The 16,113-nt window shown below is 38.3% G+C and overlaps 1 protein-coding gene across 3 annotated transcripts in view; it reads right to left on the reverse strand.

Moving 5' to 3' along the window:
• GIGYF2 (GRB10 interacting GYF protein 2) overlaps window positions 1-16,113 on the reverse strand; it is a 144,877-nt gene that overhangs the window by 79,536 nt on the left and 49,228 nt on the right. For all 3 annotated transcript variants that reach the window (XM_053307978.1, XM_053307977.1, XM_053307976.1), the window contains exons 3-7: window positions 15,371-15,500; window positions 9,873-9,968; window positions 6,164-6,275; window positions 3,484-3,595; window positions 2,117-2,157 (exon numbers count right to left, since the gene is read on the reverse strand). In XM_053307978.1, the coding sequence (XP_053163953.1) occupies window positions 2,117-2,157; window positions 3,484-3,595; window positions 6,164-6,275; window positions 9,873-9,968; window positions 15,371-15,500 (491 nt within the window). The remainder of the gene's footprint in view (window positions 1-2,116; window positions 2,158-3,483; window positions 3,596-6,163; window positions 6,276-9,872; window positions 9,969-15,370; window positions 15,501-16,113) is intronic.

Genomic DNA, 16,113 nt, shown 5'->3' on the forward strand with positions numbered 1-16,113 from the left:
AATGTTCTGACATGGGAAGATACTGGTTCAAGTCCCTGTTCAGCTCTAAAGCTTTACTGAATGGGTCTTGGGTAACATCATTTTACAAATTAACCAGTCCTACTGGATTGTTTTGAGGGAAAATGAGAATAAGTTCTAAAGAATGTAAGGCACTGAAGAGAGTAATAAAAATTATACAAATAATTTTAGCCTCCCAAATAGTAATAGAAACTACATAGAAGAATTGTTACTAAGCTCAAACACACAGCTTCAAGGGAACTAAATTATTTAATGCTATGGAAGACTGAAAGCCAGCAGAATTAGAAATATGCCTTTTAATTCTATGTTACCAAAGTCATAAGAACTAAAATAGAACAGCAAAACAAAATAACTTACATGCTTTAAAGGGGATTCAAAGCGCATTAAAAACAGATGGAGATTTATCCAATTTTCAAGCACTGATCACCATAGAAATCTGGCACTGTTACAAAGTTCAGGGTTTAGATGCTTGTGGGGGGAAAATCCCTTATAGAGAAGGGCAAACTGCAGTTAGGCACTCAAATCCTATTGACTTGCAAAAAGAGTAGGTCCTTAGTTGCTATTGGCACCTTTAAAATCTCCCTCAGGAAAGCCTAAATCTTTTCTTTTACCAATTAACTGAGAAACCTGTGCACAAAAAACCTAAGGGACTTCAGCATACTAGAAAGATTCACAGAAATCACCCTGGCTCTCTGAAAGAGCAAGGTAGACCTTTTCCTTCAAATTCTGTTCTTTTGAAGAACAGGAAAATTAGAAACAACAGGAATCAGCAATGACTATCCCATACTATAGATGACATGCATGTGGTGAATTCACATGCTCTGTCTACATGCAAACAGCAATCAGATCCAGACCAGCAAATAAAGTTTTGAGGGACAGTAATGTGCTTACTAAAAATGTTTCAGACACCTACAGTTCTCCAAATATGTAATCCTTCATTATACTGCAAAAATGGCCAGACACAAGTTCTAATTAAAGAGAAGTACTCAAGGAAAAATAATCTTCCACTGGACTGACCAAAGATTTTGACATGAGCCAAAACTTTGTTTTGGTCATATGGTGAAACAAATGCAATTGTATAGAGCAGAAAATCCAATGGCTATCCAAAGTAAAAGTTCAAACTGCAGGCTAAAATTGGCTCTGTGGCAAAGCAATCTTGTCTGCTTTGCAGCATGAATAACTGACAAGTGTAGGATTTACTATTTGCCCAGGGCCAACGCTGGGTCATGTGAGATGGTCTTTGTTGCTTCAACAAGATGCATACAGGGATTTCATCCAACAGTGTATCGTGGGCACAACATGAGCACAGCACAAGAGATCTTCCCATATTCCCTCCTCTTCAGTGTTCAAGAAGGCCATTGATGAGGGTCAGGGGACCATTGGCATTGACACAGAATGAGATGTGGAATTATTTCCAGAAATCACAATCGGAATAACTAGCAAAGGCACTGCTCTGCTTGCAGATTCCAGTTATTCTTCCCTTCCTCTGCAGTTCCTTGCACAACATCCTATGTTGTTGCTAAAACTCCTCCAAAGCTCAGCAACATCTTTGTTGTTTTGGGGGTATTAACATGTTATTCAAGTTTAAATGAGAGGGCTCAGAAAGTTTCAGTAGGCAGGAGGGATAGGGGGAAGGAAAGATGCCTTCTACAACACATGCCAGTGGTTCTCTGGATGCTATCCTATGAAACAGGAACACAAAAGTTTTTGAAGCACTAAAAAAAGCAAGAGAGTTCAGAATTGTGTACTGTAATAGAATTATATTTAATACTCAAACAAGTAGAGTACTCACTCCAGAAATTTCAGCAGTCAAGCTGAAAAATATCTGGATATAATGAATTCATGTTTTCAGAAATGTGCAAAGCTTCAATTCACACTTGTCATACTCTGCACAAACACAAAAACTATCTATCCTCATCTCCTTCAGGCCATATTATATCCCATTTCCTCAAAGACACAATTGGCTATATACAGAAACATTGTAGCTGTAGTTTAGATAATTTCAGACTCAAGCACATGAATTTCAAGTTATTAATGAGAAAGCAGAACACAGACTGCTCAATCTATACAATTTTGTTTGTTTTTAGAATCTACATACCTGGTTCTTTTCTCCCTGGTTTTTCAAATCGTCTGTCCCCCCTGAAAAGGCAAAACCAAATTCATATAAGCACTGCGATCAAGGAGGGGGGGGATTGCTGTACAAAGTTTAGAAGCTACTCCTGTGATGCAATAACATAATGAATTATTATTAATTGCAATACTTGGGACAGAACACACATGAAAATCTACATATCAGGCTTCAGATGCCAAACCACTCTGAGGATGAAATTATCAAAACACATGAATGATCAATCCATTTCAACTATTTAACTTCCCCAACGATCTAATATTTAGCTCTTAATATAACTTATTGTTAATTTATTCATTGCATCACTGATAAGCCCAACAATATGCACCAGAAAAAAATCTATATTAGATCAACACTACTAATCAATTTGGTTGTTGTTTTTAAAAAATCTGATTAGATGAATATATTACCTTCTCCTGATATACCAAAGTAAGTAGTTTATAAAAGTATAACAAGTGTGAACTGATATCCCCACTGGTTAACTAATATTTGCCTGCTGCAAAAATACAGCTAATGTTACTCTGTCAGTGTTTCAGGAAAGATGAATTTGACCTTGATGAATCACAATATCTGGTTTTCACTATACTAGATGGATCAATTTATTTCAATCAACTAATATACAGCTTCGTTTACAAAATGTTACTTAGTCTCACACAAGAGGTTTGTGCTAACCCAATGGTATTTTTGACTTTTCTAAATTCTAAAATAGCTGGTCTGCATTTGTATCACAAAACGTTTTTGAAATTCTCTTCAGTTTCAAAGGAATTACAGTGCAAAATCTACTGTTCAAAAAACCCCATCTGAAGTTCTCTCTCACAGAACTATTCTCAAAGTTCATTGTATAGCAGCCTTAATCTCTTCTCGGATCCTATTATTGTAGCATTGCAGCCAACTCACTTCTTGCGCATCCTCTTGGTAAATCTAAGTCCGTACAAATCCATACTTCAGGAAGGCTATCAGCTTCAGGTCCTTCGGATGTTTCCCACAGGATTATAGTAAAATCATTTGGTTTTCTAATTCATTAATAACTACCCAAATTTCTCCTATTTCAGTTTGCTTGTTTAAGCATTTTTAATTCAGTACTTCTTATAGAAAAATCTGTCACTAAATGGAGAGCAGTAGCCAATCCCAGCTCCCTGAGAAATGTGCTTGTACAATACACAATTACAAACATGTTTACAAATTACCTATATTTTTAAGTATACCTTTGAACAAGTAGTTGAGAAGGCCTTAGGAACAAGTAGTTGAGAAAGCAGAACTAAGATTTGACTAACATAACTAAAACTAGAGCTCCACAAAAATGCAAATTATTTTAATATATAGGCTTTAAACATTACCTTTCCTCCCAACTCTGTGATCTGTGCATTTCTCTGCTACCTCCTCGTCCAAATCCACCCTCCACATCATCAAAACTTCTTTGGTAAAAACCACTTTCTCCTCGACCTCTGCCTGAAAAGACAAAATGGAACAACATATAACCTTCACAAAGTTCCTTTGGAATTACCATAATCAGAAATTATTGCTCAACCAGAACTGAATTTAAATAATCTCTCTTCAAAGGAAATCCACAGGAAAGCAAATCAGAACACACAATCTCAGATTCTTCATGAAACATAAGTTTAGAGCAGAATAGTATTAAGTCTACATCTACATGAGATGGGTCACCTTAAGTGGCACAGCATGGAAATGCTTGACTAACAAGCAGAAGGTTGCTGGTTTGAATCCCCACTGCTCCTATATTGAGCAGCAGCGATATAGGAAGATGCTGAAAGGCATCATCTCATACTGCGTGAGAGCAGGCAATGGTAAACCCCTCCTGTATTCTACCAAAGAAAACCACAGGGCTCTGTGGGCACCAAGAGTCGAAATCGACTTGACAGCACACTTTACCTTACTTACACGAGATATGGGAATAGGTGACCTACACATGGAAACCAAACCATGTAGAGCCACTTGTTTGCCCAAGGGATGGTTCTGGAGGCTGCCAAGAGTGTTGTAGGCAATTTGTCTTGCATAATTGTCCATTTTTAAAAATAATTCTCTTCAACATTTTACATTCTCCCTGTGTTTGTCAACCTCCAGTCCCAATTAACATTAGTTAATTGTTAACTAATGATAACAATTAAAATAACCAAAATAATAAAGCAGACCATCACAAAACCAAACACACACACATACCCCAAACACCCTCCTCTAAACAAAACATTGAAATGGGCTCCCCTTTCTTCCCTAATTCCTCTTCCATACCTTTTATTACTACACTATTTTAAACTAAGGCACAGTTTCTCCGGGAGGTTCAAGTCACCAGAGCTTGCTTATATGTTAAAGGAGGGGAGGAAATAGTGTGTGTGGTTGCTGGGTACAAACATCCCTTTTTGTATATGAATTCATAGCATTACACCTGTGATTTACCTCTACTTCCTACCACACCACTATTCCAAATGGCATGAACCCAGGTGGAACATTATGCTGTTGAAGTCACTTTACCTCAAAGTAATGGCAGGAACAGTACAGAAGTATCACCCACAATACTGCCACAATGCAAGTCATAGTGGTGCTTGCTAATATAGAAGAGGAGAAAGGGGTGTATGGCCAATTGCCAGTGCTTACTGCTGGATTACCCTACTGGCCATTTGTCACTACACTAAAAGGTGTTTAAGTGAAAAGCAATTTAATACCAAACACTCTTGATTTAGCATGAAAGTTAAAATAAGAACTCAGTGAAGGAAAACAACAATATATGTCTATAGAAAGCTTAAAAAACACCCCTTAATCAATAAAAAGTATGGCTAAAGAATATTCAACAGCAAATCTGTCAGGGTAGCCCACAACGTCAGGACTATCTGCATGGCCAAAAGCAAGAGCAGTTCTTGCCTTCAGTGGCATTATTTCTATGCTGCAGCGTGCAAACAAGTAACAGAAGTTTCTAAAATCAGCCCATCACTTTTTGCAGCATTAAGCTTTATTCCCATGTTTCTTGTCGTTTTTCTGGAGAGTGTTTTATCAGTTTTGTAGCCTGGTTGATTTTATTACTTTATTATTACAATGCGACAGTTACTGAAGGAAGAAATTGATCATTTTTCCTTTATTGCCACCTGCAGGTTGCTTGATGATACCCCACCCTGTACTGTAGGTATGTGCATGAACTGGCGCTGAGCCAGTTTGGCAGCAGCGTTTACCTTTAAGGAGCAGGGAGGATGCTCTTACCCTACCGCCGCATTTCACTCGCTGGCGCTGTGTCCAAAATCGCTGCACAGGGCAGCAGCACACCCTCTATCCACTCTGGTCAGCATCAGACTGGAGGTGGCCAGTGTGTGTGTGTACATGTCCGCACGTGAACTGGCCACTTCCGGTCTGAAGCTGACCAGAGCGGCAAGAGGATACACTGCTGCCCCACGCAGCGATTTTGGACACAGCGCTGAAGGGGGAAATAGCGGGGTGTATGTGTGTGTGTATAAGAGCACCCTCCCCGCTCTTTAAAGGTAAACAGGAACCACTCCCACCCACCCCAAACCAGCTTGAATGCTGGACCAGCAGTTTGTAGATATGGGAAAAGACCTCTGAATCAGTTCATGCACATCCCTACTATGCTGTGGGCTCAGGAGTTTATGATATCATTCCTATATCAGTTTCTGCCTTAAAAGACCCTTCGTTTAATCCTTCATTACTAGATTTATGAACAGTGACTAAGTATTAGTAAAACAGAACACAGGAAATATGTGTATACAGAAACATTCTGAATTTTCTTTTAATACCATAACCCCCACCTTCTTTCACACTGGAGCCTGTCTCTACATCTGTGCTTTTGACCATTGTCCAGGATAGGTTCCCTATCACTGGCTTACATTTATTATTTGTAACATTTATCCCATCTTTCCTTCCAAAGAGATAAAAGTCTTGATGGATTATGAATCCCCAGCATGTTTGTAAGAGCTTAACCAGTTCACTTTTCTTAAAATGTATCAATGTGTGCGCTCACCTGTACTGACACTATTTTATGTTCATAAAACATCTCACCTCGACCTCTAGAGGAACTTCGACCTCGAGGAGCCCCCACCACCGTTCCTCCTCCTCCTCGTCCCATCAATCGTAGGACAGCAGCACTATTTACAGACATGGAGAAATTTCTCTGCCAAGAAGAGGGAACATAGTGAAAGAAACATTTTATTATCAGGAAAATCAGACCTATCCTGGTTCCTTGGCTCAACTACAATATCTGCAACTGAAACCCCTTCTAAGTAAGGTAGGAAGGCAAGATGTTAAAAAGCTACTAAGATACATTGGCAAGTAACCAGAGAACAACTAAACACCCAAGTTTGCAGGGCTGTTCTTTTCCTTCCAATTTCAAAACACTAAAAAGAGCTCTTGCATGCATGCAATTCATTTCCCAAAGATAAGTGTTTGAAAATATTCAGGAGGCAGCTCAATGGTACAGTATACGCCTTGCATGAAGGAGGACTGAGACTGAATCCCCAACAAATCCACTTTAAAAGTATTTCAGGTCGCAGAGTGGGAAAAGATCTCTGAGGCTTTGGAGAGTTGCAGCCAATTGGTGTTGACAGTATTGGACTGAGACACTACTGAGCAATAGCATTAGTCTAACTCAGTATAAGACACCTGGACCTGGACCTGGCCCAGATGTCCCCACCTTCGGGGATTAGGTGAAGGCAGGGCATTTTCAATTGTGGTGTCCTGACTTTGTAACATCTTTCCCAGAGACGTTTGCCTGGCATTCACACTGTTCTCCTTTAGGCATCAGGTGATAGTGAGTTTATTTTCTCATGTATTCCCAAATTGTATGAGCTCTTATAGCTGTTAGTTTTAGTACTGTTTGTTGTTGGTGTTGGTTTTTTGTTTTGTTTTTAATCTTTCGGATGTTACATTTCTAATTGTGAGTTACTCTGGACAATTAAAAGGCAGAAAGCATTTATTAAACAAATTGTCTTGACAATATGAAATACTAGTATGAAAATATCAATGCTCTTTTACAATTTACCCTATTACAGGTTGACTTATTTAAGTGAAAGGGGGGACTTCTTAGCCTAAAAATCTGATTTCAACATAACATTTTTAAAAAGATTTCTGATAACTTGTTATTTAACAGCTCATATAGAAGAACATGCTTCTTCCTCAGTTGAAGAAATATCAAAACCTTTCAAAAATGTAATACACTTAAATTAAGTTTGGGGCGGTATACAAATATGTTAAAAAAAAAATCACTCTTACAACCTGATCCTAAGATTTGTTGAGCCAGGTCAAAAATATTTAGAATAAAACATAATATTTACTTTAAGGATCTATACTCTGCCTTATCCATTTAGTGAACAATTAACAAAATGGTAGAACACAATAATGAAAAACACAAATCACAACAGTTATGGTAAGAACTGCTGTCAGTTAAAACTATTAGAGGAAATAAAAAACAGCAAGGCCAATTAATGTTATAAAATACTTGAGAGCAGGACAGACTTTGCCTGGTGCAAAAAAAGATAACTGTGAAGCTGCTAGGCATACATATCTCAGGAGGGAATCGCAAAGTTTGGATGCCACCATTGGAAAGGCTTTCTCTCTAGTTGCCACCACCCACCTCCCTAGTACAGGGGATCTAGAGAAAGGCCTCAAAAGGGAAACACAACTGTTTGTCAGTTCATGTGGCAGCAGGTACTTTTGGTCCCAAATGATTAGACTCTGGTCCCAAAATGATTAGGGCTTTAAAGGTTAAAACCTACAACTTGAATTGGGTCTGGTAACAAACTGGCAGGCAATGTAATTATTTCACTGTTAAATTAATCTAGTCCAGATATCCTAAGACCATGGATAACTGGGGCAAGATCAACTATCTTCAAGTAGAGGTGCAGCTGCCATATCAGCCCAAATTTAAAATAAAAAGATGATGTGTGCCACTGATACCGCATGGGTATCAAACAGCAAAGCTGGATCAATCAACACCCCCACTGTGAATGTGTTCCTTTAGAAGGAATGCAACACTATTCAGAACAGGTTTAATACCACTACTCTGAATCAAAAGCTCACTTAACAGCAGCAAGTCTGTCTTGCCTTCATTGAGTTCCAGTTTACTGTCCTCATCCAGCCCACTCCTGACCCCAAACACCTGTTCAGGTTGTCCACAATCACATCTGGCTCCGATGTAATGGGGGGGGGGGAGAGAAAATGGGTTTTATCACCATATGGATGATACCCAACTCCAAATCTCCCGATTACCTTTCCTAGTAATTTCATGTAGATGTTGAAGAGAACTTTGAGGAACCTATCATGGAATGGAAGTATAGCTCCTCATGAAAGCACCACCTTCTGAAAATGACCTGTCATAGGAGCAGAACTGCCACAAAGCAGTGCCCCCAATCCAGACAGGCACTCCAGAAGGATATTATGGTATCAAAAGCTACTGAAACATATTTGAGAACAAACAGGGATACACTCCCCCAACGGCTTCTCAGAAATCATCCACCAAAACAGTCAAAGCTATTTCTGTCTCCAAACTAGGCTTGCAGCCAGATTGAAATGAATTTTTAAAAACCCAGTTTTATACAGAAATGCCTGGGGATGAACAGCACCTTGCTCAAAAAAAGAGGTTTGTCATCAGATGATAGTCATTGAAATTTCATGCATCTAGGGATGGCTCCCTCAGGACAGGCCAAATCCTGCCTCAATGAAACATTCATAGACCCCCAAACCCAATTCAACATACCCTCTTGGCCTCTTATTAGCCAAGAACAGCAAGTGTCAAGAGAACACATGGTTGTACAAACCTATCCAAGCACTCTGTCCATAACCACAAGCTGCAATAACCAAAACTCATCCACAGAAAACAGATCAGACAGCACCTTTGGGGTGTCCTGCATCTGCACAATATGTAATTTGGAGGCTAAGTCAGAGTGGATGAGAATGCTAAGCATTTTGGGGATGGAATTAGAGACCCAACAGAATGGTTCAAATGGATTCTCCCTGTGGAACAGAATGAAAAAGGCTGCGCAACACTCAGAAAAGCTTCACTGGACCGTATTGAGTAGACCCAGTGGTGGCAGAGAAGTAATATTTCTTCACCATCATTACCACCAAGTAGGTCTTCAAATTAGCTCTAACCATTGCACTGAAAGCTTATCATCACTTCCTCTTTTTTTAAACCAATCCTCCTTCCAATCTCTTCAATGAGTTTAGTCCCCTCCACCCTGCCCACCCACCAGAAAAAAAACCAAATCAGATAGCCCAACTGGCTTTCACCAATGGGAGAAGATTTTAGAAGTGATTGTGTTATTTGTCCAAGTCATCTCTTGTGTACCAGAGACTGACAAGGGCATCAACAGGTGCACCAGCCACGTAACCAAAAAAATATCCAAGAACCACCTGAAAACCAACTGGATCCATGAGGTGCCAGGGGTGGACCATCCTGCATTCGTCAGGGGCTGCTGTCTAAAATGTACTAAGTAATGAGCTGACTATGACAAGGGAATTGTGATTTCCCCCACACCATCAGTATCCTGCCCAGATCAGAAAGCCAAATCAAGTGTATGCTCAATCACATATTGGGATCCAGATGACTCAGGACAATCTCAAACTAGCATCACACTAATGCAAACATTTTATAGTTGCGTACAAGTTTCTCAGCCTAGACTGTCAATGTGTTATATATGCATATTCCGCTTTCCACTAATTAAGTTTAAGGCTTCTAAAAGGTTTCCCATTTTTAATCTGTTTTAAAACCAACCTGTTCTTCTTCTGTAAAAGGTACTAGTGCCAATGGTGGTAGGGGCTCCTCCTGTAGAATGGGCAGGAACTCTTTATCAAGAAGATCTGAGGGTATCTGCAAGGAAAGGGGTGGGGGAAGAGGAGGGGAAAACAGAGGCTTAGAATATTCATTTCAGGGACAGTACTGGTGGTCAGAGAAGAATGCATGAAGTAAGTAATTTTGCTTCTACTTTCACTGTCCACATCTTAGTATCTACTCAGACATATCTAAAAACTAAACATTCCCACTATCACAGTAAATGATGAGCTTATTTACATCTAGCAATAAGAAGATGTCATATGTCTCAAAGGCCTTTCCAAGTCTTCTGTGTCTCCAATATGACTCCTACCAAACTCCATACAAGTGGCTAAAGTATTTTCAGATTTAGGAAAACTAGGTACTTAATAGGTCAAAGGAGCAGATTTACAAAGGGCTGCTATTACAATGCATAACATTCAACTCTCCTGTCCATTTCCACAAACTTGGGTGTTCTGTGGCAATATTGGGGAATGAAGTGCGCTGGGGCAGTTAGGAATATGGAGTCTACTAGCTTCTGCAGCAAAAAAGGGTGGTGCAAGAAGACTAAGATGTTTATTGTAGGGGAACCATTCAAACTTTTTTTAAAAAAAGGAAAAAGTAGAAAGGAAAAGGTGTTCACTGGCATAAATATAAGTAAATGTTTGTTAGAATAATGAATCTGGAAACTGATCGTGGAGCAGTGGGGGCATTATTGTAGACAAAAAATGAAGGCCAATTCAAAAGGACTGTGGATTTTGGAAGAACCAGGAATGTTTCCTTTTAATGGAAAATTTAAAGATAAATGGTTTACTCTTCTAAATAAAGGTTTTCTTGTGATCCTATTGCCTGAAACATACAACCAAGTAATTAAGAATCTGAATAAGGATAGACAAATTTCAAGAAAAGCTTAAAAGCACACAGATTCCCCCCACCCCGCCCAAAGACACTTGGGAAAAGAGTTGGGTAAACACAACTAGGAGTGTAAGGCACTCAAATTCCACAGAATTTACCTTGGAGATTATACACAAGAGGGTGTACAATTTGCAGAACAATAATTCTGACTGTATTATTTGACTGAACATTAAATATCAGTCAGGAAGATGTAAATAGTAGAATTGGCAGCACATGTGACTGATCTGGATGCAACAATGAGTTGAACACAGTGCCAAAGGGATCTTTTTTGTTGAAAAGTCGTATATAAAAAGAGCACTACAACTAGTAGTAGATCTTTTTTAGAAACAACTACTGCCAGAGGAAAGGGGTATGGAAAATGAGAGAGCAGAACATAATACGGGAGTAAGAAACTAATATAGGAGAATACTTTGGAAGAGGGTTTGAATTAAGAGTTCACAAATACAAAGCTAGTTCAGGAACATCCTACTGGAATGTGGCTAGATTTTAGAGCTGCTGTCTACTTATACTGATGGGATTTGAAACGACAGTATTTATACTATGGGTGGAGTCATTTCTGAAATATCCAATAGATGTCTTAAGTGTTGTAGAAGGTATTAGGATGTTACAAATGGAACATTTACAATGGGCATGGTGTCATTGTATATCAACACTCCACTAGCTGCAGTAATTAGCATAATAGAAGATAATGCACCAATTAGCTGTAGCAATTAGAGAAAAGCTTTAAGGAATTCACAAACAGTGGCAGACATCCAAACTTACCTTCTACTGACATGCCAGGGTTTTTCACTGAGCAAGGGAGGAGGGTCGATTTTCAGCTCTTTTTCTCTGCAGTCATCTCTGCCTTCCGAAACTATATTGATGAGCCCCCCAACCCTCAAGGATATTGTTTCGGAGGGCACTATTGGCTGCAGAGGGAAGAGGAGATAACTGAAAATTGACCCCTCCCCCTTGTGCAACAGAAAATCTTGGCATATTGGTGGAGATAATCTAGATGCTGGCTTATATTTTCATGTATAATTAGCTTAAAATGCACAGCAAAAGAAGCCTTTTCAATGTAATGGTGACACCATTTAGTAGATTTAAGGAACAGCAGTAGACTGTTGTTTTGCACAGAGCTAGTAAATAAATGCTTAAACAATTGTGAGTATATATTTAATACATATCATTCCTTTGAACTATGGATACAAGAAATATTCTTTTGTTGTTGTTTTGTTTCATCAGATATAGAAAGTGACTTTGCTAAGTTTGGGGATTTAATACATTTGAAATATTGAAGCATTAATTGAAGTATTGTAGAAATTGATATACTATAGAAAGAAGATTGTAGAATTGTGATATCCGGGTAAGTTCTGTAAAGCTCTCTACAAAACAAAACAAAACCTTAGAAATATTATTTGTTAAAACATAGCTATCCAGAATATATGAAAAAGAATCTACTGAAAAGCAAGATGGAAAGACTAAGAATGAATTATAGCAGGGCTGCACAACTTTGACCCTTCAGCTGTTGGTGGACTACAACTCCCATCTTCCCAGACTACTGGCCACTGTGGCTGAGAATGATGTGAGTTTTAGTCTAACTTCAGCAGGAGGGCCAAATCTTTTCATAAAGACAAAAATATTGAGACACAATCTTTTAAAACCAAGAGAAAGAAATGCAAATGCAAATAAAATCGTTATACAAGGGTTGTACAACATACAGCCCGCAGGCACATTTCCCCTGGCCCATGCTGGAAGCGGGCAGCCACTGCCACCAACCACATCCTGCAGACAGGAGGCAGGAGCAGTGACAAGGCATCACACTGCTGCAAGGGTGCTTCTCACCTCCCCCCCACTTGCCTCCCCCCTGCTCCCGAGCCCCTCTGCCCTTCTGTTGGGGCTGAGAGCTTCCTAAGAATGATAGTACACATGCGCCAAGTCTCCATCAGGATGCACGCATGCCCTAATTCTCAGGAGGCTCCCTGCCCTGATGAAAGTGGGGATATATAGCCGTTATACCAACCCATCTTAAAATATTTTTATTTATTTTATTTTTTATTTCTATACCACCCAAAACTTGCATCTCTGGGCAGTTTACAATTAAAATAATTTAAAATATCAAATCAACTAACAATTAAAATCATTTAAAACATTAAAATCATTTAAAACCCAATATTAAAAATATTAAAACTACAAATCTATCTAAAAGCCTGGGTGAATAAATGTGTCTTCAGTGCCTTTTTAAAAGTTGCCAGAGATGGGGAGGCTCTTATTTCAATAGGGAGTGCATTCCAAAATCCAGGGGCAGCAACGGAGAAGGCTCCTTTCCGAGTAGCCGCCAAACGAGTTGGCTGCAACAGAAGACGAACCTCTCCAGATGATCTTAATAGGTGGTATTAAATATTATTAGCAATATTTTCATCTAGAGAAATATTTTCTTCTAGAGAACTTTCCTTGAGGTCAACAAAGCATACTTTTTGTATATAGGCAGAAACAAAACCTGAGACATATATGCTCACAACAAGATGAACAAAGATTGTTATGAAATGTCTAAAATCACAGACTGAATTTGAGGTAGTTTTCCCTGCGGTCACTATAGCGCCTGTGAATGAAGACGAAGAATGGACAAAAATCGGATCTCCACTGTTTTCTGTAGAATAGTCAAGCTTAGTGATAAGGTATATAATTAATTTACAGACCCTTCAAAAAAAGGTATCTTGCTATCACAGTTTAATTATGGCAATTAAAATGTGTTAGAGCACTGTGGTTATATTACACATTAGATGTAAATATTCTGAAACACTGTGGAAAATTTAATGTTTGGGTTTTGTTTTACTTTTCTTTTTAAAATAACTGTTAAGTGGGAGTATTATTTTAATTGTGATAACTTGTAAGAGATCAGTACAATCAGAACCTCTAAACAGTGTACAGGTTTGTACATATATGACTGTACTAAATGCTAAAGCAAAAAGGATAATTCATATTTTCATATGATGTTTAATGCCTTACCTTAGTAAGTTATGGGCAATAATGAAAAGAGGAATTTTTTTACAGGATATATGGGAATCTAAGATATGTAGAAGGGAACCTAAATTTTGAATATGGGAAGTGTGTTTGAACAGAGCACTTTAGGGTTTAGGTTTCAAAATATCTAAATATTTTTATTACTGGTTAAGGATCATCTTTGAGACTTGTTTCTTTATTACTAAAGAGAGTTTTTGTTCATTTCTGTCAGCATTGGAGGAGGTTCCACTCTATTACCCTTACTGTGGCAACTTTTCCCCTTCTGCAGATTCAATTTTTATTTGAGAGAGCCAGCGTGGTGTAGTGGTTAGAGTGCTGGACTACAACCAGGGAGACCAGAGTTCAAATCCCCATTCAACCATGATACTTGCTGGGTGACTCTGGGCCAGTCACTTCTCTCTCAGCCTAACCTACTTCACAGGGTTGTTGTGAGGAGAAACTCAAGTATGCAGTACACCGCTCTGGGCTCCTTGGAGGAAGAGCGGGATATAAAATGTAAAATAATAATAATAATAAATAATAATAATAATTTTTATGCATTTAAATTGCTGAGGACATTTTTAAAAAGCAACTCTATATTAAAGAAATAAAACTTCATGTCTTCCAGAAACAAAACAACTTACCCTAACAAGGGATGTATTCATTATGACAAATGACAGTGTATGGAGGTATGGATTCTCTGGTTACAGTAAACATGGTTTGGCATTGATATTTCTTTAGAAATGCTATATACCGTATTTTATGGACTATAAGACTCACTTTTTTCCTTGAAAAATATCCGCCAAAATTCAGGAGCGTCTTATATGTTTTAACAGTTTAATATGTTAAAACTCTGAAAAACTGGATTAAAATTAAGGTGCGTCTTATATTCTGTAGCGTCTTATAGTCCGTAAAATACGGTAATTAAAACACACATATGAAAGAAAAGAAAGATATCAAACCAACTTGACTGAAAGACCACTAGCTGCTCCAATGTTGTGAAGCAATGTTGTGAAGGGAGTGTCCCCCTTTAAGTTAAGGTGAATACAGAAACCTTTTTTTGCTACTCGCTTTAACCCATTAGTTAAAGTAAGTAGCAAAAAAGCCCGTTACTTGCTTTAACCCTTTAGTTAAGGCAAGTAGCAAAAAAAGGTTCCACCGTTATAAAACTCAAAAATATTACTAGTTACTGATGAAGACTTCAGGATTTGAAACATGTTTGGCATTTCACATGGATATTTTTAATTGCTATTTATTAATTTGTGTTTTGTACTGAAGTAGTGAATACAGTTGTTTATGCCAAAACGCTGAGTGATGTGGACATATTTATATGAATAGTTTAGGTGATTTTTTAAAAATTTCAGTGATTTTAATATATAATAAAGTTGAGGGTTGTTGTTTTTTTACTATATAATTTTTGTCTTGCTACTTTTTGGTATTTTAATATTTTCTTAAAAGTTAAGCACTGCTTTCTCTTTAACTGGATTAACATATAGTGAAAACCATGAATGATTAAAGTAACTTTTTCTGAAATTTGCATACAAACAGATATGAGCACTTCTCACCTTATTATCTTTCAGGAAAAGTGCTAGCATTTCTTCTCTCCCATAGCGATAATCTGCTAATTTATACTTTGGCAAAGCTGGAGACAGAGGAGGAGATGTCACACTTCCACCACTTGACAGAGCTCGCAGCCTATAGGAAAAACAGGGAAGAGAATTAAGATGTCCAGTTGTTTTAGATATGCAGTTAGGACAACAGAGCTGCAGACTGTAGTACATGCCAAAAAGAAATCTCTTGTTAGCTTAATATGGCAGGTAAGGAATATGATTTTACCTAGCTTTAGTTTTTATTATTCACTCAATACTCTTAAGTGCACTTCACATATGTGAAGTTCACATAGGAGTCACCCAATATTCCTAGAACAGGGATTCCAGATGTTGACTGCAACTTCCACCATCCCCAGCTGCAATGGTCTTTGGCTAGGGATTATGGGAGTCATAGTAAAAAACATCTGGGAATCCCTATTATAGGGAACACTGAAGTCAACCCGTGTTTTTTGGTTGGATTTCAGTTGAGAAGTTCCTATGTTCTGGTTTGGTCCAAGTCAATATAATTTTGGTAACCACTTCAGCACACCTAAACCAGCCACAGTGTTATTCACATTATCATTATGAATTGCACATGTGATACGGTGGTTAAAAACAGTGTGATTCTAGGCAGGTTCAGATGTAGCTAAAGTTGAGCTCCACACTACATCCCTCAGCAGCACATGTTCCTTCCCTCCCATCGCCACATAAGCCTCCAA

The sequence above is a fragment of the Hemicordylus capensis genome, chromosome 3, assembly GCF_027244095.1.
Source record: "Hemicordylus capensis ecotype Gifberg chromosome 3, rHemCap1.1.pri, whole genome shotgun sequence".
Lineage (NCBI taxonomy): Eukaryota > Metazoa > Chordata > Lepidosauria > Squamata > Cordylidae > Hemicordylus > Hemicordylus capensis.